Source organism: Vanacampus margaritifer, chromosome 13 (genome assembly GCF_051991255.1).
Source record: "Vanacampus margaritifer isolate UIUO_Vmar chromosome 13, RoL_Vmar_1.0, whole genome shotgun sequence".
NCBI classification, from domain to species: Eukaryota; Metazoa; Chordata; class Actinopteri; order Syngnathiformes; family Syngnathidae; genus Vanacampus; species Vanacampus margaritifer.
The window spans coordinates 5,998,184-6,022,084 of NC_135444.1; the positions used below are offsets into that span (position 1 = coordinate 5,998,184).

The window sequence follows — 23,901 nt, forward strand, 5'->3', positions numbered from 1 at the left end:
AGGATGATGTTTTTTTATTTTTTTATTATACATTTTCAAACATCCCAAGGTGCGCGTGCTCCTTATTGAGCTTGAGGAGGCCAGAGGAAACCACGTGTTAATTGACGAGGAGTTGAACTCTGCAGATGTCAGCAGTACCTCAGAAGTGATAAGTCAGCACCTGGTGACCTTCCGGAGTGTGGAAGAGCTACAGAAGCAGAACCAGCGTCTTCTTGTGGCCCTCAGAGATCTTAGTGATGCCCAAGAGAAAGAAGAGTTGGAAACCTCTGGGTACAAGTATGCTAATGTTATTTATTTGTTCTGTGTGTGAACTCAATTTTACCATCAGTTATCGCTTAGATTCCGTTTTTCCTTCATTTTTGACATTGTTGGGCCTTTGCTAAAATTACCTTTCTATCGGCTAATGTTTTAAACTTGCAGTGTAATATTTAGCGCCATCTATTGGTGAACTAATAATTCATTCAATTTAAAAACCCACTATCGAGTTCGAGAATATGCCAAAAATTGTCACATCAGTGTACATTTTTTAATATAATCGTAGGTCCAGTAATCACTAATTATATTTCATCGCTGGAGCTTCACCTTACATGGGGCTGACATGTTTCGCCGCCATCTCCCTTCTATGAATGCCCAAAGGACAACTTCGCTAATGTAGTTAGCCCTGGTGGTGCTTGCATCTTGTGTCGGATCAAATGGGTCGACCACCGCTTACCTTCCACAGTTGGGGCCTGCAGGTGGTCGTTGCTGAGTCCTTTGATTTGGGCTCCCATCGCTCGTCACCTTCTGCTTTTGCAAGCTTTTACTAACTTTAAAAAAAATATATATATATATATATATATATATATATATATATATATATATATATATATATATATATATATATATATATATATATATATATATATTTTATTATTGTACTGGCCGCTCTTGGTAGCCACTCTAGCCTATGGCTCAGACCAACTCCCGCTTGCCGCTCTTCTTGTTAGCTGCTCTGGCTGAATCCGCCTTTGGCTACATTCTATTAGCGACATCTAGTGATCATTTATTACACACTGTACTTGTAAGACACCCTTTGGTGTTTCCACAGCTGGAATTACACTGCATGTCTAATTGTCAAATTTCAACTTACTTCCTCTATGCAATTTTTGCCTCTCTATTAAAATGTATTTTTCAAGCGACCAATATCCAACATTTATGTGTCCTCTATTTACATTTAGTGAATGAATGGAACAACCCACATGCGCAGCTGTTCATAATGTAAACAACTTAATACGAGACAATACTGGGCTTCAGCAACACAGAAGTAAACAAGAGCGAATATTGGTAAAAAGATTATAATTATATTAGTTGGTACGTTTAGTTGGCTTGCTCTTCCTCACATTGCTTTCAGCATTACGCCACTGGTCACTGTTCTCAATTACAGTATCCCTAATAAATGGTTATTCACCTCGATCTATGATTTTTATAATAGGCTATGCTTTCTGAAGTGATGATGAATGATTTCATATCTGCAGACATGTCTGAATTGTACTACTTGACAGCAAAGCAAAACAGAATTATTTCACTTTAACAATGTAATGTAAATCCAGGCTGTGTGAAGAATTAGATTAATCAGGTTGGGCTATCACAGGCGCAATGAGGTGGAGCGGAGTTTGGAGACCACTCTGGCTGAGGTGGAGTCTCTGAGGGAGCAACGCAGCCAGCATGTAAAGATGACAGAGTCCATCATGAGGCAAAGGGACATGTACCGTGTACTGTTGGCACGGGCAACGGGTGTCAGCTTCCCTCAGCAAGGTACCACTTGACAATGCAAATCATCAACATTTTGTTATTTGTACATGAAAAAAATGTTCGACGTTGAATATGATCTTCCACGCAAAGCAAATACATTCAAATCTAATGCAATGTTAGGGTTCCTATTTTATAGCTCAATTTTCTGTTTAAGGTACATCACCAGAGGAGCTTGCCCTCACATCCACTCCCCGGCGTTCACCTGCAACCACTCCCACCACCGCGACACCCACTGCACTAGTCTCCATGGCAACTGACTCTGCTGAAGCATTGGAGGCCAAGGCAGCTTTGCGACAGGTATATCAATGTTGCCGTTATATATTTTTTACGTACAGAGCTGGGTGGAGGTGGTGTTGAGAGTTGGGCTGGTAGTGTGCATAAGAACCTCACAATTTGTTTTTATGGTTTAGGTTGCGAGTCAATTTGATTTTGATTCTGAAGGTTGCATTGATTTGATTTGATCTAAATTTAAATGCTCAGTGATTCAAAAATCAGTAAAAACACTCAAGTGGGAGTAAATTAGGGCAATTTTGAAAATTGTAACCCTGCCATTTGTGGCCAACATAACTTTTTTTTGTAATAAAACATCTGTAAATAAAAATTAGCATGAAACCTATTGGTGCATATGGAGTACAAAAGTAAAAAACAATGAAGTTGTGTATAACAATGAAAAATTATAGTGCATGTAAACTTATGTATTTCCTCTTGGAAATTGTATTATTTGTTTAATAGTTGCACAATAAATGCAAAATAATTTAAATGAGTGAAATCCGTCCGAACAGCGCAATTTGGTTTCATCAGTCAGAAACTACAAAATTTGCTGATTATTGTGCTGACCTATACAGGCTGTTGACCATAATACTCCTGAGCTGTATTTGTATCTAAAACTTTTTACGAGTTGTAATAAGATGTGTATTCTTGCATATGCAGTTGCAGGAGGTGTTTTCCTCATATAAGAAGGAACGAGCGGAGAGTGACAACGCACTGACCGAGCAGAATGACAAACTCCTGGAGCAGCTTTCAGACCTCCGCTCCCAAAATGCTAAAACGGCAACACAGTTGGAGTTTGCCTCAAAGAGGTCTGTTCTATCTTCAAAAGCAGGACCATTTGCTGGGCTGAATCTTTGAATTACTGTGGAACTTCTAAGGGAGAACCAAACCATTATATGATTCTCATCACCCTTCTGTTCATTTTAATTTATATTGGTAGACTCCTATTGCTCCATAGCTTCCACCAGCCAACTGGCACAATGTCATCATGTACAATTCAAGTGCGCTTGAAAGTTAAACTTATGAGCACCACTGTAAATATACAATAGCTAAATGTCTCTTAATGACACAAAAATACTATGAATCATCACCAAAATTCACATGCACATCTCTACTCAGGTCAACTTCACCCTCTGAAAATATCAAAACAATTGCTACTGTATTTTGGGATATTTTTTCTCACCATACAGTCTGCTTATAAGTTAACATACCCCAAGGGTATGTAAACTTTCAAACACAACTGTATAACCAGCAAAGCAATCCTAGTCCCTGTTATGACAGACACGTGGGTTAAATTTTCAGTTCTATCATCTTAGTGGCTTTACAATTAGAATTTGACATACCGGTAAAGCTTATGTTCAGTCAATGTTAATTGTGATCACTTAATTTTTAATTAACTTCATCCAAAATAAACCCAGAATGCTCCTTGAGAACAAAAAAAATATGGTTTTGTGAATGTTTGGCATGAGCCAAATTGTAAAAATAATAATAATAATAATTCCCAAGCTTATTATGCTAAAGTTGATTTTTTTGCATTTTTGATTTATCATTAGGATTAAAAAGCTTTCTTTCAACAATGACAGGTATGAGATGCTGCAGGACAATGTTGAGGGATACAGGAAAGAGATTGCTTCCCTCAGAGAGAAGGAGCAGAAAATGGCCTCTGCCACACAGAAGCATGAGCAAATCATCAACACGATAAATGAGGATCTAAAAGCTTCACAGGAAAAACTTTCAATGGCAGAGGTACTTTATAATAAGATAAATGGCTGCTATGGACATTTGTGAAATTTAACTGTAGTCATCTTCCTTCTTAGGGTCTTTCTGAGGGTCTGCGTAAAGAGAGAGACATGTTGAAATTGGTTGAGTCTAGGTTGAATCAAGAAAAGGATATGATCCTTAGCCAACAACAAAGTCAGAACCTTTTGATGACCAACCTTCAGACTATTCAGGTGAATTTAATTATCTGGATCTGTCATGGGCACAAAACTATCAGTTCCTAACATGAACTATTGTGTTTTTCATAGGCTACACTTGAGCGTTCAGATGCTGATACACGTCAGCGTCTTAACAGTCAGATAGAGAAGCAAGAGCGAGAGATCTCTCAGCTACAGAAGAGGTTGGAGCATGAGGTGGAGCAGCGCTATTTGCTGAGCAGAAACCAAGAAGTAAAAAATCAATTTATTTGACCTCTTTGTTGTTGGCCACCGCACCTTTTTGTTTATATTAAGTTGATGGGACCTAGCATGTCAACTGTTGTCCATTTAAAACAAGAGATGGCTTATTGAAGCCTTTCCACCCCAACACACTGCACAGTTGTAAAACACTGAATTGAGAGTAGAAAAAGAATATCCGTAAAATAATTCTCCTTTCTCTTCTAAGATCCAAGTAATGGAAGTAAAGCGGCAACTGGAGACGCAAGTGGCTTTACACCAAAAGACAAAAGATCTGCTAAATGTTGCCGAGGCGGAACTCGACTCCCTCAGGTTGCAGCAAGGTAGCAGCGAACAACGTCACATCCTGGGCTCCCCCTCCACGCCCAAAACTAGAGGTTAGAACAAAGAAACATGCACACATACTGATTATTGCTGTTACTATTACAAATCCAAGGAAATTGTTGATTTCCAATGTTCATCTGTCCCATTTATGCACCAAATATTCCCTTGACTAGTACCACCAGACTCACATACGAGTGAATGTTTGAACAATGATATTGAATTGTTCCTTTTCTCAGTCTTGCAAGTTTCAAATCAAGAGCGGGAAGATCTTCAGGGTCACTTGCTGCAGGCTGAAACGCGGGCAGAGCAGCTAGCAGAGAACCTTAACACAGCCACTTCCAGCATGGAGCAGTACCGAGCCATGGCTCAGAGTCTGGCGGAATCCCTGGACAAAGAGAAACAGGTGAAGTACACTTAAAATAAAGTCATGCACCCATCTTGTTAAGTTATCTATAATTTCAGCCGTTTGTCTCAGATAAATGCCCCAAACCTTCTATTGGTGTGCTGTTTTTTTTTTGTAAGATTGAATGTTTCATTATTGGATCATATTTGTAATGTGCAGGTAATGGAGCAGGCTCATGCCTCGATTGAAAATCGTGTGAAGGAGGCTGAGGAGCACCACCGCAGGCTTGAGGAGAAGCTTCTGGAAGCCGAGAAAGAGAAACGTAATATGGAAGAACAAAATATGAAGGCTATTCTTTCCCTGAATGAGCAGGTAATCAATTTTCTTTTTAAACTCTTCTAAATTGTACATTTTTAATGCGTCTCCCCCAAAATGGGGTTTTACTTAAAAAAATAAAAAATAAAATAAAAAAGATAAAAGGGGAAAAAAATCTCTTCATCCCAACCTTTCTTATTAGATGAATGGGCTCAAACGGAACCTGAGCAGCACCCAGGCAGAACACCACATTGCTCTACAGCGCTTGTCAGCTGCTGAGTCCCAGCAGCTGCAGGCTTTACAAGACTGCCGAGAGCAGGTAAATAGCCACCATCTTTATTGGCCATGAACATGACCTGTCAATGATGTCCATTTGCCTGCAGATGTGTTTTTTCCCCCATTCTATAATCCCTTCTATGTAGCATAGCGGATATTTTTATACAATTTGAATGTACTTTTCTATAAAATTTTTAAGGCTAAACTGGCAGCCGAAGCACAAGACAAGTATGAGCAGGAGATGATGTTGCATGCTGCAGATGTGAAGGCTATGCAGGATGCCAAGGCTCAGGCCCTGCAAGCAGTTGAGCTCAGACATCAGCTAGAGGAGAGAGCCCAAAGAGCAAATGCGGAGCTAATGGAGGCCAGGATCTCCTGGGGGGAGCAGGAAAAGATCCTCAAGGTTGGTTTTGGGACAATTTCATAGGTCATACTAGATTACAAGTGAGTCCTATTAAATGTATTTGCGTTCATTCATTCCGTTCTGTAATCCCACAGGAGGAGATGTCCAAGATAGAAAACCGCTGTGAAGAGTTGCAGAGGCAGAACGTTCTCTTGCATGATCAGATTCAGGCAATGAGTAGCAAGATGGCTGAGAATTTGCAGCGTGCTGCCAGTGAGAATCCACTTAACATCTCCCTGTCTGAAGAAGGCAAATCACAAGAACAAGTCCTTGAGATTCTAAGGTAGCATGTTTACACAGGAACATTTTTTGTTTGCACTATGAAATAAGTTGTCTCCGTCCTTCTTGGTGTCATTGTTCGAGTGTAGGGCTGTTAGCCTGTCACTATCGAATATTTTTAGAATCAATTATTATAATTCCATTAAATAATCGTGTAAAATTTTCCATGAATTGTATTACTGTATATATTATTTTTCCCTGGTTGTGTATGATCCAATTATTGTTTATTTGGTATTGTTTAGTGATTAAAAAGAAACTAGGCAATATCGCACGAGAGGGGTTAATTTTGTCCTCGTCCTTTTTGAAACTGATTCAGTTACTGGTTTAGTCATTGTTCCAAAGTAAAAGTAGATGTTGGAAAATGTCTTATTTTGATTAAAACAAAAAATAATACGTCCGCTTTCATGAAGGACTATAGAAATCAGAATAATTTTTTTGAGAGGCTGAAATTCCAGGATTTGTACAATTTTAAGTTAAACATTGGCTCTAAACGATAATCATGATTACTCCATTACAAATCATTGTCGATTCATTTAATAATCAATTACTTGTCGATTCATTTTGACACTTCTAGTCAGGTGTTGGCTAAAATGACAGTCAAAAAAAAAAAAGACTTTTTCTACAATAGTGTCTGAATGAGCCTGGTGAAAATTCCTTCTATAAAAAGAACATGCGCAATAAAAGTTGCTTGATTCGGGTAACACAAGTGGATTTGAATAATCTGAAAATGTAAGAATACAGTTACAATCTTTTTATCATTATGTGTCATAGGTTTGTGCGTCGCGAAAAGGAGATTGCAGAGTCTCGTTTTGAGTTTGCTCAAGGGGAGACTTTGCGTTACCGTCTAAGGGTTGAACACCTGGAACAAGAGCTAAAAGAGGATCAGGACAGCTTGAGTGCTGCTCGAGGGAGGATGCAGGTAGGTTTGTAGGCTGAAGGAACACACAGTTCAAAGTAATGCTTATTTTCAACAGTGTACTGGTAAACCTAAGCAAGAGGTGGGAATCTGTCCCCCACCCCCTTTTTTTTTAAATTTTGTTTCCCAATATGTATGACACTAGCCAATAGTTGGGATACATTTTATCATACTATTATTTAATGAGTGTGTCCTAACGTATAAAAATGTAGAACGCTTTGTGACATGCACTTTGACTTTATGAAGTTAATTAATGAAAACTATATTCTGATTGATTTAAAATCTTAAATGCCCTTGTGTGTCAGGTAACGGCAAAGACCCTGGCCCACCATGATGAGCTGATGAAGAAAACTGAAACTATGAGCATCTTAATGGAGACAAACAAGATACTGCGAGAGGAAAAGGACAAATTGGAGAAAGAACTCAAGCAAACACAAACCAAGGTAAATTGTGTTTTGTGTATAAATGTATTTTTTCCGAGAATAGCACACCCTCAAATATACGACCGTACTCATCTTTTGCTCAGACAAAATTGTTGTTGTTTTTCCCCCAGCAGTTTACACCTTCCTACACCAAAATTGGATAATTAACATTCTTAACGGTGATTTTTGGTGAACAGTGAAAATTATTAGCCCGATTTCCACTTCAGGACTTTCTGGCTGAGGGTTCGTGGTAATTGGGGGGTTAAGGACTTGCACAGGAATTGTCCTCTCAGCCGGCCTGCTCGTGTCTCCACTGCAGAATACGACCCAGTTTCGCGACATTACAAGTTTCGATCGGCACGTCAACGCTGTGCGACTGTTTCTCCCGTAATGTAACACAAGCATGGCGCAAAAATCTGAACAACTACAAGGAAAATGTGAGGCGGTAGCTGTTTTTCTGCTTTTTATTTTTATTACATGGATATCCGGCTGGTTTGAGTGAGAGGAGATGGCATCTAAATGAACAATTCGAAAAGGCTTGACTCACGACATAACGAGTTTCGATCAACACGTAATCACCGTGTGACGGTTTCTCCCGTGATGCCACTCAAGCACGGCACGAAAATCAGAAAGAGGAAAATGTGAGGCGGTTGCTGGTTTTTCTGCTTTTTTATTTTTGTGTACTTGCCGTGGATGGATGGTTTGAGTGAGAGGAGATGGCGTCTAGATGAAGAATTTGAAAAGGCTAACAGTAGAGTGAAAAGAAAACAGGCATAAGATTCTTAGGAGACTTCTTTTGGTGGACGAGCCTATAGCCGAGAATGCATCATCGTCGCGCATGAAGATAAGATATATATTTAAACCAATCAGCGCCGGACCCTGATCAGGAGTTTATCGGACCGACAGAGTACCTACTCTAAAGTAGAACTGCCGCTTGTCCCCATAAATTCCTGTAATTTGGGGCGCAGTTGGGAAGGCTCCTGCAGTGGAGACACGCACACATACGGGGCTGTCCCGGTCAATTTACCCCGAAGTTCCTGCGGTGGAAACGGGCCTATTGTTGAGCTTAAGAAAGGGAGTCGTAAGAGGTGTGTCACAAAACACTTTACTTAACATACTTGTTGAAAATACACTAGGCTCTGAGGTTATAAACAAGGAATCAACCCAGAAGTCTGGCAATGGCAAAAACACACGTGTGGGACATACCAAGCCTTAGTTCTGTAGGGGAATTATGCCAAAACCACCAAATATTAAATAAGATATTTGAATAAAATTACACCTTTTTCACAACTCCTACGATCCAGTTAGCTCTTTTAGCGCCAAAACCATTTAATGATGTATAGTAAAATCCAAATGAATGCAGCTGAAAACGTTAATTGACGTTTACTATGGTTTTATTTCTCAATGGGCAGGTTAACATCAGCGCAGAGCTGCCTTGTCATTTTGGGTTGTAAAATCCCAAAACACCCACTTATAATGGCCAGCAGATGGCAGCATTGTATCTCTTTTCAATGGTCTCCCGGTAATATGGACAATATGGACTTTACAATGAAACATCATGAATATGGTGAAATAGAACGTCTTCAAGGATGACGTGAATGGTCAAAGCCTTTGCAGTGTTTCCCACACCGTGTTAATACTTGGGTGGGTCACCCAAGTAAATTGGCCACCACCCAAGAAGTTTTCAAGAAAATGTATTAAAAATATATTTACAAAGAAAAAGAAAAACGTGTCGCGACAGGATATATAGCATGTAACGTTAGTTTGCCATCATTCACTTGTGGATCGTGAGGCTAGAGTAGACGTAGTAACAGGACTGAGAGCCATCTCCCGTCCAACCCGCCTCCCATCCCCACCGCCGGAGGCCATCCACCCAAGTAGATTTCAAATCTGTGGGAAACTCTGCTTTGTCACAATAAATCTAATTCACAGAGTGTCACTAACTAAAAACGATTAGTGTCAAAGTCACTGTTGTGCAGAAAATGTATCTTTTCACAAAAAGCTTCCTTTCTCCTTATCTTTTCAATTTTCGCTCAATGTCACTCAAATTACCTATTATCAAATGGTGATTATGAAAAAACTGAATAAGGTAAACATACTTTTTTTTCTAATGAAAGAATGGAACACGATCTTTCATCTGGTATGCACCTTGTTTACATAGTGACGGCACACAATATTCTGTTTTCCTTGTTTTCCTTGAAAGATGAGTTAAAATGTTCGAAATTGGCTGGCACTGTCTGGGTTGTTTTTTGGATAATGTGTGGCAGTAAAAGAGTTAAGCAAATTGAGTTTTCATCCCCCCATAAACCTATGTATAATACCCCCACTTGATTTTCGATTTATTTATATTTTTTTGCAAAAGAAAAATTGTTTATCATAAAAAAAATTTCAATATGTGGGCCAAAATATTCATTTTACATTTAAGTGAAAATTGACCAGATACACAGACATTATAAGGTATTTGGGCATGTAATGCCTTTATTCCCCTTTATTCCTTCTAATTAATCACCTAATTTTTCTTGCAGGTGCAAAAATTGGAGTCAGATGTTTTGCCACTGAAACAGGCAAACACTGAGCTAAGTGAGAAGAGTGGAATGCTACAAATGGAGAAAAAAATACTGGATGAGGAGATCAAGCGCTGGAAGTGTCGGACACAGGTTAGTGGAAAGTGAATAACGGCCCTCACCTCACTGGTGCCATACACAAAATCTAGCCAATAGGCCTTCCTACCAGCAGTAAGTACTGTAACAAATGTGAAGACAGTGCATAAAAGAAATCGGTGGCAGCGTTAAACAGTGTCAGCCTTTACTTTAGGTAACTCAGAGACATTTCTGCCCTCCAGGGGGCAGCTGTGGAGCTACAAATCTGCAACCTTAACCTTCTGCCCCATATGCATGGAGCAGAACTGTATTTATTTATGCTGTTGTTGATTTTGAGAAATGTATTTTTAGCTGTTTTTATTTACCCTGCTTTATGCATATTTTTTTAAGCATTTGGTGAGTCAGCAGAAAGATTCTGATCCAGACGAGTACAAGCGTCTACATTCAGAGAAAGAAGTACATATTAAACGTATCCAGCAGCTCATTGAAGAGAACAACAGGATCAAAGCAGAGGTTGCCAGGTGAGTACTGTAATTGTAATGATAGCTTTTGTCGTGCGTGCGTTCGAGAATGTGCCATTCTGGGACCCCCCGTCCCTTATCAATACTTAGAATTTTTTGGGAGGGAGTCCCCCAGCATCACTCAAAGTGTGGCAGCCCTTAGTTAACTGGATAACAACAACAACCTAGATAACAATTAATTCTGTTCTATGACCATCATTCTATAGGAACACCAATCTCACAACATCCCAGCAAAGCCAAATACAGAACCTGCTTGATAACTTGAGCAAGATAACAGATGAGAGAAATTTGCTCAAAGAAGAGGTCGTTACAAAAAGTCTTGAAATCCAGGAGAAGTTAAGGACAATTGCCCAGGTCAGAAGACTTGGACGCCGCTACAAGGCTCAGTATGATGAGCTCAAATTGGAACATGACAAGGTAAAGTGTGTCCCACATGATCTGATGTCCTATATAGTTTATACCCTGATTAAATCTTCTACTGTACTTCTCCTAGATTTTAGCTGAGGCTGCAGGTCCATCCAAAGAAGAAGAGGCTCGTCAAACCTCAGTTCAGGAACTGCAGGGATTTAAAGACTCTCTAAGTCAAGCTGACACCAGGATTAAAGAGCTGGAGGGACAGCTAGAGAATATAAACAAGGTTAGCCGCCAAATATGTTTTTCATTGGTCTTGATGATTGTGAAACAATCTATGGCCATAAATTTCTAGTTACTAAGATTGCACAATTTGACTGCGAACATGTTCCCCCTTTTATGTTGTCATTTTGTCTTTGTAAAGGTGGTTGCAGAGCGTGAAATTGAGGTGCATAATGCACAGGAACAATCATCCAAGCTTCAGACTGATCTGGGTAGACTAAGGCAGGAGCTGCAGGAGAAAGAGGACACACTGAAACAGCAGATGGCAGACAAGGTGGAGAAGACCAGGAAGGCTATTGTTTTTGCCAAACAAAAGATCAACCAGCTCACAAGTAAGAAAGAATCCCCCTCATCGCCTACAATTATGAGACTGATGATGATATTTTTTTAATACAGTTTTCATCTTTGTACAAATCTCAAAGTCCAAAAAAGTAGTATTATTCTACATGTATATTTGTGTGCTTAACTAAAATACCAAAAACATTTAAAAACTGGTGAAAGCCACTGAATCATCAATATGGAACTGCATGACAGTGAAACACAAACAAAGTCCTCAAATCAGACACTAAAAGCACAGCAAATGCACGAGTCGTCATACAATCGTTTGTTCTCCCCATCACTATCTCGAGTTGCGCTGTTGTGTTTGTGTTCATTTTAATCTCAAATGTTCACATCGTGTCCAGGCGCCAAAGACAAGCTGCAGAAGGAAAATGAGGAGCTGAAGCAGCGATTTGAGGAGCAAAAGCAGCTAAATGAGGAGTTAGAGGTGCGTGTAAGCGCTATAAAGTCTCAGTACGAGGGGCGGTTTAATCGACAGGAGAGAGAACTGAGAGAACTGCGAGGTCAGCAAGAGAGACAAGAGCAAAGAGATGAGCCTGCTGAGGCAGGCCCAAGCAAAGTGAGTCTTCACTCCCAAGATTTTCTATTGAAAATTTCTGTTTTGTAGAAAAAGAAATCAAATAAGAATATGACTTGGTCTGTTATGGTTCTAGCCTCAGGAGCAGCAGAGAAGCACAGAACAGCGACAGATCAGTCTTAAGTCAACCCCAGCTGCAGACAGGGGCAGGTATGATGCACAAAAACGGCCAAAAAAGAAGCAAAAAGCTAGACAATAAAACATTTTTGTCGTCCAACTAGATTATACAAGGTGTGTGAACTAACAGTGTGCCTCCATTTGCTCTCAGTGCCAGTACTTCAGAGCCACCAACTGCGAACATAAAGCCAACACCTGTAGTAGCCACAGCCAGCAAGCAAGCTGTCAACCCAGGGAATAAACCTACTCCAAGGGCAAGCATCAGGCCCATGATCACCCCAGCCACTGTGCCCACTCCAACACCCACCGCTACTGTCATGCCCACAACGCAGGTCGAGACCCAAGAAGGTAAGTCTAAACAATGGCACGTGGAAGATAAAACATTCTAAATAAAATAATGTTTGGAGCCTCTCTAATGACGGCCAATATCCTCAGTTATGTGTCATTTCATCCATCCATCTTTTGGACCGCTTATAACCTAACCTACCCTGCAGCCATGCAGACTACAGAGGGTCCACCAGTGGAGCATGTGACTGTGTATGGGAGTGCCAGTGGTTCTGTGCGCTCAGCAAGCCCCAACATCCAGACCACCTTAGCCAGCCCCATGCTGACTGTGCAGCAAACCCAGACACAAGCCACAGCCTTCGTCCAGCCAACGCAACAGCAGAGCGTCACCCATTCAGAGCCAGTCAATCAGGAGCTGCCGCCTGTAATAATTGAGGCAACACCGAGTTCGCAAGTGGAATGGCCTTCAACATCCTCCACCTCTGCTGTATTTGGAACTGGTGAGAAAAAAAAAAATCATCTTTAAGTTTGAGTGCAAAAGTAAAATATGCATGACTTAAAGTAGTCCGCTGTAGGATTGGAATTCCGTCATGAGTTTTTAAATAAGAACTCAATTGCACATTGTCTGTATTGGCGGATATGATCATTTTACTCAACAAGTACTGTTTTTTTAGTACATACTGTCTGTACCTGCTGCTAATCTGTGCTGGGTTGCCACGTTCTGTTTTGTCACCAGGTTAGTTTAGCCCATCAGTGGAAGCAACATGTACAGTATATACTCATTTACACTGTGTAAATATATTTTCATGATGATAATAAAAATAAGACTGTCTAGTGAAAGTCTAACCTATTTAACATAGATTCAAATTCACCGATTTGATATTATTTCTGATTAAAAATATCTTTGTGAAAAATTCATAGTAAAGTTCATCAAGTTAATAGAATTTTAAAAAATGAGTTCACCCCACAAATAAGGGGTTTGGTTCTTCGGGTAAACCAGGGGTCCCCAAACTTTTTCTTCCATGGACCACCACTTTGATAGCTTTACAGTAATTTTTGGACTACTAGGTGCACATGACTATAAGCTACACTAGCTAAATTTGGGGAATACTCGATTTTGTTACACTGTAAGCCGCAGATTTTTTAATGTTACCGCACCGGGTTACCGCTACTTTCTTTTCCATGAGGGCGCAAATTTTCTCTCTCTCTTTCTCTCTCCTACTGTATTTAGGCTCACTTGGTTTATCTAGGTGGAAAACCAAAAAAATGTTATTATTTTTCTGGATTGGCCAATGGCCCTACCCATTCACATAAAATCAAACGGTATATTTTGGTCACTGTTCTATAATGAAAGAGTTGCCGATTGGTTCCCAAGGTACCAAGAATCGTTAATGTACACCCTTACTGCTCTGTCAGTTTGGCCGACCCAGTAACTTGGGTCAATTTTATTCAACTTTGGATTGCTTTATACAACCCCCCCCCCCCCCCAAAAAAAAAACATTAATTTTTATTGGTTGTTCTGTACAAAATAACAAAGAAAATTGGGTTAAATTGAACCAAGTTAGCAGGCCATTCCAATATTTGACCCAAATAGGTGGTTTTTGACCTAGCAGCTTGAAGAGTGTACCGTAGACAGAAAAAAAACAAGACCATTCAGGCTCAGGTACGGAGATTTTTCTCACTTTAGGCCTTGCAATATGCTATTAGAAGACCTTTATTGCAAATAGGTAGTGAAGATGAACAATGAGTTCATCTGAGTTAACCTAAAATTTGTACAAATAAAAGCCATTCTTTGTGTCTAGTTTCAGCAACACCAGGATCTTCTTCCTCGTTGTCCAAAAGGCCCCGTGAAGAAGATGAAAGTAGCAGCACTGTGGTCACAGATACTGATGCCGCTCAGGAGGACATCACCAGGGCTCCCATTTCAAAAAAGCTGCGCATTATCCAGAGAGTGGGTCCAGAGGTGAGGATGTTGCCCAGCTTGCACGTGTGTATTGGTAATTTATTTGGAATTGTATAAAAGACACTGGTACACTGGTGTCATGTGGCTCTCTCAGGAGGAAATTATGGCTGATGACAGTGCTGAGGCTGAGGGGGTGGTACCAACAGACAGTCAAGAGGGTGTAGAAGCCAGCCAGGTATGCCAACATGCAACACAAATAAGGTAAAATCAATTAAGTGCAGTTATTGTAAACAGCATTGGTTGTTCGGCCTTGTAGACTGAAGAGCTTGCGACGCTGGATGAAGATGATGAGAGTGCAGCCTCTCAATCTACCACCATGCACCAAGAAGTTGCTCTTACACAGAGTGAAACTCCTGAGCAGCAGCTAGAAGTAATAGTAATAGTAACTGATACGGAGAGTGACGAAAACCCAGAAGATGGAGATGAAGAGGAGGATGAGCAGGTAAAGTTAGAGAAAATAAATATGGTTTGTGAGCACAGTTTTGCTCCTTGGAATAGAATCTCAGCTAAGGTGTGTGTGTGTGTGTGTGGGGGGGGGGGGGGGGTTAACAGTCCAAAAACACATAGTTATTTAGAATAATTGCAGCAAGTTGTTAAAAAAATCAAAGGATATTTTTTATTGATATTATTTAAAAGAAATGTACATGTGCATTTAACCTTTTTTTTCCTGTAATTTAATGTGCGAGAGTCTTGCCAACTTGTGGGTTATGACCGGGAGGCCGAAAAGCTAGGGAGACAACCAGATAACCCGACAGAGATGTGGTTCAGAAGACCAATGTTGCGTATCCCATGGACATCTAGGAAAACAAGTCCTTGATAAAGAAAATTACAGTTGGCAGCTCATGACAAATATACGAAGGCAACAGGCAAACTCATTGCACACACAACGCGGAAAGGAGCATTGGAGCATATTGTAACAACAGGCAAGTTTGATGGAAAGAAGCAGAGGCAGACAGAGAGAAAAGATCCTGGACTGGTTGGGAACAGCAAGAACGACAGATTCCATCGCTTCAACGCAAGGCAGAGTGAAGAGGAAGTCCATGTTCGCTCACGCTAGTTGCGGCAAGGCACTTGATGATGATGAATTCAATGTGGCCTTTTGGCACCGCAGATTCCCCAACTGTGCTCTAAGGGCAGTTAACATTAACTTGACAATAATATGTTATATGTGACCTCACTAGTCTAAACATGACGTTTGTGGAATATGAGTTATGCAGCAACTTCCAGTCGTTTTTATCCATCTCAGGGGACGGCCATTTTGCCACTTGCTGTTGACTGAAGATAACATCACAGTTGCTGAGGGCTCAAGGCAACAACCAATCACAGCTCACCTGTTTTTACCTGACCAACTGTGATGTCATATTCAAGTGGCAAAATGGTCTCCTTCTGATATTGATAAAAACGGCTCTGTATTGCTGCTTAACTCATATTCCACTAATGCAATATTAAGTGGGGCTGCAGCAAACATATTATCAAGAATATTTTTTTAGGTTGACCTTCCCATTAACTCTTTGACTGCCAGACGTTTTCAGAAAAGGGATGCCGTGGGTGCCAGCCGATTTAAGCATTTTTGACTGATCTTTCAAGGTCCACAGAAAATTATGTGTTTGGACTAAGGAAACACACATACTACCAAATGAAAGATTGGACTCTCATCTTTCATCAGAAAAAAAAGTTAGTTTCTACCTTATTCCGTTTTTCAGTAATCAACAATAGAAAATGGTTAGTTTCACCTCTGTTTTGAAAAAAACGTCTTTTAACGTCTTTGGCACTCCTCCATAGGATTTTATTAAACGTTATTTAACGTTTTTGGCAGTCAAAGAGTTAAGAATTAGTATGTTGGTGTAAAAAAATAAAAATAAAAAATCCGTAGGATCTTTGAACTCGTTATACTTTGTCAATCATTGCCTCGTGACTATTCACCCCAAGTCAAATGATACAGGCTCAAGCGTCTGTTGTTTTATCTTCTGTAGGACTACGATGAGGGCGATGAGGAGGAAGATGATGAAGAGGTTGAGGAAGAGGAGGAAGAAGATGACGGGGGAATAGGAGAAGACGGAGAGGAGAGTAATGAGGGGGTCGACGAAGGCAATGAAGCCTACGAAGGAGATGACACAGAGGTTTGATTGCCACACGTGTCATGTACTCGCCGTGACACACACTTTTCATTTCCAGTAGACATGTTAACCCTTCCCACACAGATCCTCTGCTCATTCCAGCTCAACAACTAATTTTTTCCACTTTTATCCCAGCCGAATTTTACGTCTGTCATAACTTGCTGTCTCGTGTGTTTAATTCACTAGTTTACCATTTACTTGGCTTTTGCGTCCAGTATTCAGGATGAGTCGGTGTCTGCACATTGCCAGTTTGTTGTGTCACTTTTAATCTCCTTGAGTGAAAGTAGCCTGATGATCTGAAAACTACTCCCATGTTGTTTTTGTGTAACTTGGGTGTTATATAATAAAAGTTTGACTGTTAACAACTTTTGCTGGAAAGAAAATCATTGCCAGCTGGCTTAAAAGACTGAAGCTGGCACTAAATTGGGTAACTTACAACCAAACACTTGCATGCGTTTGCTCGTGGGGGAATTACATGGGGGTTTAACAGAGAAGGGGAGAAGCTCCTCTGACACTATTTAGTTAGTCCCTTTAGACCTCCAAAGAAAAAACAGCAAAGGAGGTTATTTAGTTTATGCCTTTAAATGAACTTTGAGATGTTTTTTTTAGCATTCTTGCCTTTACTGATACCATAAGTCTACTTTCACAGCCTACATCTTTAAAGTGGAAAATACAGTTTAACTTCTTCATTTTGTTGAGATGATCTGTTTCATACTTTTATTTTCCAACCAATTTCTGTCCATCTGTCTATTTCACTTCCCTTAAAAGTTGTAACTGGTTTGTGCTTATGGAATTTTCTTTTTACGATAACTTATTCCCCCCGCACCCCCTCCCATTCGTCTTCTCAGGGAGCTGACGTAACCGACCCGGGGACAGAGACAGAGGAGAGTTTGGGGGCGTCCGACTCCACCCAGAGGCCAGCAGATTCCCAGACAGCCAGCTGTAAGATCCAGGAAATCTTATTAATGCACACGTGTAGCTCCACCTTGGACTCACCCAATGTTCTCACAACCTGTCCCGTCATCTAATTAGTTATCGGATGCTTCACCATGACTTGAAGAGTAGTAATGTTGTTGTCTGTCTGAAGGAGAGGGTGACAAAAACCTATTTTCCATGTTGTGTAGTCCTTTTGACAATGTTCCAGCTTAAAAACAAAATCTCAAATATGTCGATGGGGACTCTTTACCTGAATGATGAGACTCCTGTAACACCCCGCTAACATGATCACGCTTCCAAATGTTTTAGTTGAGGCCACGACAATGGAGGCCTTCTCTACTGAACAACCCATCACAAGCTCTGGTATACGTATGCCCCAATCACCAAGAAGACCAACACATCCACTACCCACCTCTCAGGTATGTAGAACATAGCACAAATTATCTGACGAGGTCTACTTGCAGTCAATGTTGCACCAGTGCTTTCTTTTAATATCATCCTCCTTCATTAACAGTTTTTTACACCATAATACAAGATATGCAGTTAATGCACCATAGATCAGATTCATTACATTTCTCTACTGCTGCTATTCATTAAAGACATCACATGATCTTTTTGAACCCCAAAGGAAACACATTTTACAGATCCTTTAAAAAAAAAATAGAATATCATGGAAAAGTTCATTTATTTACATAATTCAATTAAAAAAGTTAAACTTTCATAGATTATATATTCAGGGGCCACAATTTAAGTGATTTCAAGTATTCATTTGTTTATGTTTACATAATTTGGAAAAAACAAAAACAGCATTTCAAAAAATTTACTTCTCAGGAAAAAAAAAACATTAAGATCACATCCAATCAATCCAAATATTGTACTTTCAAAACGATATGTCAATCGTTGATACTTGGTTGGAAATCCTTTTGCCTTAATAACTGCCTTAATGTGCTGTGGTGTTGGGGCAATCAGCCTGTGGCATTGCCCGGGTGTTATAGAAGCCCAGATCTCCTTGATGGTGTTCAAGCTCTTTAGGTTTTTTGGTCTGGTGTCCCTCATTTTCCTCTTGATAATACCCCATACATTCTCAATGGAGTTGAGGTCTGGCAAGTTGGGTGGCCAGTCAAGCACTGTGATGGAATGGGCATCAAACCAGGTTTTGGTGCTTGTAGCGGTATGGGCAGGGGCCAGGTCCTGCTGGAAGATGAAATCTGCATCTCCATACATATCTTCAGCAGAGGGAATAATGAAGTCCTCTAAAACATTCTGCTAGACTAGACTGTTGCTGTGACCTTGGATTTAAGGAAGCAGAGTTTACCAACACCTGCACTGAACATTGCACCCCAAATCATGACTGACTGTGGATATTTCATGCTGGAACCTCAAGCAGTTTGGGTTCTGTTCCTCACCAGTCTTCCACCAAACCTTTGGACCTTGATTCCTGAATGAAAGGCACACTTTACTTCCATCACAATAGAAGCCTTGGACCACTGGCCAACAGTCCGACCGGTCCTTCTTCTCCTTGGCCCAGTTGAGACGCTTCCTACGATGGCTCAGGCTCAGAAGTGGCTTGACCCGAGGAACCAGACTTTTGTGCTGTGACTCCTGCCTCATTCCACTCTTTCTGTATATGTGCCAGATTCTTGAATCTGATAATCCGTTGAAGCCCACTGTCATCTCTTTTGCATCTTCTCCTGTCATTTTTCCCTTCCACTAGACTTTCAATTGATATGCTTGGACACATCAGTCTGTGAACAACCAGCCTCCTTGGCTATGAACTTTTGTTCTTCTTATGGAGGGGTGTCAATGATGTTCTTCTGGCTAGTTGTCAAGGCTGCCGTCTTCCCCATATTGGACCAAACTGAATCAATTTAATGAGACCTGGGGAAGCCTGTGTAGATGCTTTGAGTTTAGTAGATGACACTCAGTTAAAAAATAAAATAAAATCATGCCCTGCTGAATTTGGGCCGATTTATTGACACTATTCAAATTTTTTGAAATCCTGTTTTTGTGGGTTTTATGAGCTGGAAACGCAAATTATGTAAAAATAAACAAATGAATACTTGAAATCAATTAAATTGTGGACCCTGAATCTATAATCCATGGAAGTTTGACTTTTTGAATAGAATTATGGAAATAAATGAACTTTTCCATGATATTCATTTTTTTAAAGGATCTGTATTATTCCATCATCAAGCTGAAGTGTAAATATGTATCTTTGTGTTTCTTTAGATGTCCCAACGCATCCCCTCTCGTCGCCAGTCAGTGGGCAGGGTCCCTCAGATGTCTGGGATCCCGAGCAGTGCTGTAAGTCACATCTGCAATATTTGATTGACGTGCTCACGGCAACATAACATGACATAATTTAACGACCTGGCTTTTTTTTTGCAGCAGCACCTCATTGATGAAGACGACCGGATGGTACCTAGCGCTCCTACGCTAGTGGTGCCACATCGCTCTGATAGTTTTGACCAGGCTGTTCAGTAAGTCGTCATGCTGTTTTAATTCTAGGAATGGTAATTCCCTCAGAAAGTGAGAAGTATTTAATGCTGATTGCAGCAATTGCCAAATGCAGTATGATAATGGGGGAAAGGGACTATGCAAGCCCTGCCACGATAAATTAAAATACCAGAGTAATTGACACCCAACCAAAAAGATTTGTGGTTACCTATAGAAGCCACAAAATGGTGGCAAAATATTTTTTAATAGTAGATAAGTGGCCTTACTAAAGAGCGAATAGGTTTTACAGTGATGAATGGAGAAAATGTTCCCCCTAAGAATCTGAAAATTCATGAATGTCAAACCATGAAAAGGCGGGGATTCACTGCAACATTACAATATGCCCTCTAGGGCAGTGATTATCAACCATGGTTCTTTGGCACACTGGTGTGATGTGAGTGATCTATCAGGGTTTCAGTGGGAAATGATCCATTTTAATTTGTCAGAAAAATATTTGTTGAAAATACAAATAAATTGTGGTTAATCTATTTATGCATGTGATGTGACAGGCAGAACATTTCAAAGTTCTTCCATTCGCTGTATCCATCTGGTGCCATTCATACAGCAGGATAAGTCCCTAAAACACCAAGTCAATCTGGAGCATAACCTCCCGTGTGCATCAGTCAGAACATGTGCACTGCTGCATACTTTTTTGGCTGGGTAGATTATGAAATGGGTGCCTTGGGTCATTAAAAGTTGGGGGGGAAAGTGCTGTAGGGCAGGGGTCAAAAACATTTTTGAAACTGAGAGCGGATAACTAAATTTTTGTTCTTATGGGTTTAAAATCAAATCATGTTTTGTGGGTTCGATGAACTTTGGTTTCCTCGTGCTTCTGCCCACAAATGTCCCCTGGTAACTCAAGTGTCTCCTTGAGCAGTTCTCCCCAAGTGGCTGCGAGGACCTTTCGTTTTGGCCAATCTGATGAAGTGCCACAGACCAGCTCTGACCTCGGTCAGCTTGCAGCACAAGGAGGTGTACCCCCTCACCACCCAGTTGGATAATTTCTGTCAACCCACTTTAATGAGCAAAACATTTCATGTGATTGTGACCTTCTTCAGGTCTCGGGATGTTTGACAGCCCTTTGTTCCTCACATCTCATGAAGAGGAATCTGGCGGACGTAGTGTTCCCACCGCACCACTACATGTAGCAGCCCCAGGTAGTTCTCATTAGAATACTGAATACGGAGCACATGCTCAAAGAATCTGTGCATATACACTGACCTTTCTCCAACTGGTAGCGTTCTCTGAAGTGGTTCTGTCAGACGTGGCAGAGCAGGCCTCTCAGTCGGTCCCTATGGTCAGCACATCCACTCCCGGCCTTCTGGTGCTAGGCACAGCCGCCAGTACAAGCGAGGAGAGAGATGACATCTTCCTGGAGTCAGACCCTGATAAGTAAGATGCCATCTGTGCTGATGTTTGTCAGTTTTGATATCATATGAGACCAATGAGAGCATGTTTAAACAGTACATTTCAACTAGTGTTAAACTCATTCACTTCTAGTCTTTTTCACTGAAGCAACCCCCTTCGCTCGCGGCTACTTTAACTGATTTTGCAAGGTCCACAGAATATTCTGTTCTTTTGCTATAAAAACATGAAACCTATCAAGAGAAAGATGAGCCTTTTCTTTCATCAGGGGAAAAAGTATGTATCTGTTTCAGTTTTGCAGCAATTACTATTAGAATATAGATAAGTTTCAGCATTATTCACAAACCTGTTGAAAACAATGGCAAAAAAAGCTTGTCGCAACATGACCCTGGCTGATTTCTTATACTCTGCTGCCACCTGCTGGCCGTTTTTATAATACCGACCATTGCTTTAAACGACCTCTACATGCCAGAAGCTGTATCAAAGCCTCCTGTATTCCTTTTTTTTTTTTTATTTTATTTTTTTACATATTTCTATGTTTTTGGTAGGGATGCACTGAAACAAATTTTTTTGCCCAAAACCGAATATGAAAAATGCTTGGCCGAAAACCGAAACGCAAAAAAAAAAAAATATGCCAATTTTTACTATCATTGTGTTTGTTATAATTAATTAAAATTATAATATTATTATAAAATATTTATTTAGTACTGGCATTTTAACCAAGCACAATATAAATTGAAATGTGCCCACACCGCAGACATGTTGGCTAATGGTACATTAAACACCAAACGAGGGTTGTGCATTTTCTGGCGGTGCGATTGCACTTTATATTCAATTTAGTTTGCACAGGCAGGCACCGATGAGTGCGGCGGGACATGGTGTGGCGCACTTAAAATCTGCACATTCACATTTCACCATTGTTTAAAAATAAATAAATACATTTGTTCGCACCAGCTAATCGGCTTTGGAAACAGACTGCAAAGCCACACACAGCATTCTGTACAGGTCTGTAGCCACCTGGAGATAGAAGTGTTTCCGAGTTTAAAACTGTTTATAGCAATAGTGCTGGCATTAGCTTAAGTATTTAGCACGGCCACCGGGATGCCGGTAAAAAAGTAGAAGCGTTTGAAGGGCTCTTATTAAAAATAAAAGGGAAGGCGCGGCGCTGCAGGACAAAGACTGGCTCACCTGTACTGCAGTACACAGCATTTCTGTCTTTTTTCGACCAACTTAAATGTTGTACACCAAGCGATGCCCTTCCCTTCCGGTTTGCGTAATGACCCCGGGAGCTGCTGAGACCGACCGGTGCAAACTCAGCCAGCGAGAAGCAAGGGGGACACTCACACCCGGGTTATTGTTTAATTCAAACAGACGCTTGCATGCAGTGGTTTTTTGCTTGCATCACCACAACTCATTTTGGCCATATTCTTTCGACTTTAATTTTATTTTGGCCGAATGCCAAGAATGGTAAAAATAGCCATTTTCGTACGGAAATTTTTTGTCCGAATATTCGGTGCATCTCTAGTTTTTGGGTTTGAATGAGTTAAGTGCTTCATTGATGCAACATTATATCCTACAGCGGATATAAAGTCCACACACCTCTGTTAAAATGCCGGGCTTTTGTAATGTAAAACAAAAGAAATGACACAGAGATAAATCATTTACAACTTCTTTGCCATTAATTTGACCAATAGCCCGTGCAGCTTAAATAAAAAAAAAAAAAAAAACTGAAATGTTTTAAGTGAAAATAAAAAATGGACAGTAATGTAATTGCATAAATATGCACTTAATTGGGTACAAAAGGAGCTTTGGAAGGCTCTGTTGTCACAAGCAAGAATGCGAAACAGCCACCACCACCAGAAACTCCGCCAGCTTCACTCTGCAAATTTCTCCAGGAATCTGCTTTCTAATTTAGGACTTGAGCTGAAATATTTGGGAAAACCCTTGATCATACTAAAATGTCTTTCACTAAAATGAAAGAGTTTTAAAGGTAAAGGTGTATTTCACATGCTAGTTTCAGGCCCAGTGCTGAGAGTTCGGTGGATGCTGTGGTTTCCCAAGATGATTTGGTGGAGCCCAGTCAGCCTTCCGACACAGCCAGCCTGCCGTCTACCAGCCAGGAGCCATCATCCAGCTCTGCAGGTACACTTGGTCACCTCATATCATCACCTGACATTCTTATGACATGCAAGTCCAACTGTCCTTTTGAATGATGCATGACAGATACCAGCAGTGCTCCAACCAGGGCTACACCCAGCAGACAGCTGCAGCGTTGGCCAGGGAGCCGCGGTGGGCGCGCAAAGAGAGGAGGTAACATTTCAGCTCTTCCAATCCAGTAGGGACAAATACACGTTAACATTTAGATGTTTTCTAAGTAGATGTAAAGCTGTAGATTAAAAAATTGGGTTATGCAAGTACATCTATGTAAATAAGCAAATT

The 23,901-nt window shown here is 40.5% G+C and overlaps 1 protein-coding gene across 5 annotated transcripts in view; it reads left to right on the forward strand.

The window, feature by feature from the left end:
• Positions 1-23,901, forward strand: part of tprb (translocated promoter region b, nuclear basket protein) — a 31,444-nt gene that overhangs the window by 7,048 nt on the left and 495 nt on the right. For 2 of the 5 annotated variants that reach the window (XM_077583442.1, XM_077583448.1), the window contains 37 exons: positions 50-276; positions 1,631-1,794; positions 1,946-2,088; positions 2,722-2,870; positions 3,645-3,807; positions 3,879-4,013; positions 4,089-4,229; positions 4,444-4,612; positions 4,796-4,962; positions 5,122-5,274; positions 5,420-5,536; positions 5,693-5,896; positions 5,992-6,179; positions 6,947-7,094; positions 7,397-7,534; positions 10,039-10,170; positions 10,504-10,634; positions 10,841-11,051; positions 11,128-11,271; positions 11,410-11,599; positions 11,951-12,165; positions 12,260-12,333; positions 12,452-12,648; positions 12,795-13,085; positions 14,388-14,548; positions 14,643-14,723; positions 14,805-14,990; positions 16,522-16,668; positions 17,514-17,607; positions 17,911-18,020; positions 19,831-19,905; positions 19,990-20,081; positions 20,975-21,069; positions 21,156-21,254; positions 21,336-21,489; positions 23,477-23,604; positions 23,686-23,772. In XM_077583442.1, the coding sequence (XP_077439568.1) occupies positions 50-276; positions 1,631-1,794; positions 1,946-2,088; positions 2,722-2,870; positions 3,645-3,807; positions 3,879-4,013; positions 4,089-4,229; positions 4,444-4,612; positions 4,796-4,962; positions 5,122-5,274; positions 5,420-5,536; positions 5,693-5,896; positions 5,992-6,179; positions 6,947-7,094; positions 7,397-7,534; positions 10,039-10,170; positions 10,504-10,634; positions 10,841-11,051; positions 11,128-11,271; positions 11,410-11,599; positions 11,951-12,165; positions 12,260-12,333; positions 12,452-12,648; positions 12,795-13,085; positions 14,388-14,548; positions 14,643-14,723; positions 14,805-14,990; positions 16,522-16,668; positions 17,514-17,607; positions 17,911-18,020; positions 19,831-19,905; positions 19,990-20,081; positions 20,975-21,069; positions 21,156-21,254; positions 21,336-21,489; positions 23,477-23,604; positions 23,686-23,772 (5,500 nt within the window). The remainder of the gene's footprint in view (positions 1-49; positions 277-1,630; positions 1,795-1,945; positions 2,089-2,721; positions 2,871-3,644; positions 3,808-3,878; positions 4,014-4,088; positions 4,230-4,443; positions 4,613-4,795; positions 4,963-5,121; positions 5,275-5,419; positions 5,537-5,692; positions 5,897-5,991; positions 6,180-6,946; positions 7,095-7,396; positions 7,535-10,038; positions 10,171-10,503; positions 10,635-10,840; positions 11,052-11,127; positions 11,272-11,409; positions 11,600-11,950; positions 12,166-12,259; positions 12,334-12,451; positions 12,649-12,794; positions 13,086-14,387; positions 14,549-14,642; positions 14,724-14,804; positions 14,991-16,521; positions 16,669-17,513; positions 17,608-17,910; positions 18,021-19,830; positions 19,906-19,989; positions 20,082-20,974; positions 21,070-21,155; positions 21,255-21,335; positions 21,490-23,476; positions 23,605-23,685; positions 23,773-23,901) is intronic. The other 3 variants (XM_077583447.1, XM_077583443.1, XM_077583446.1) reach the window with 3 other exon arrangements.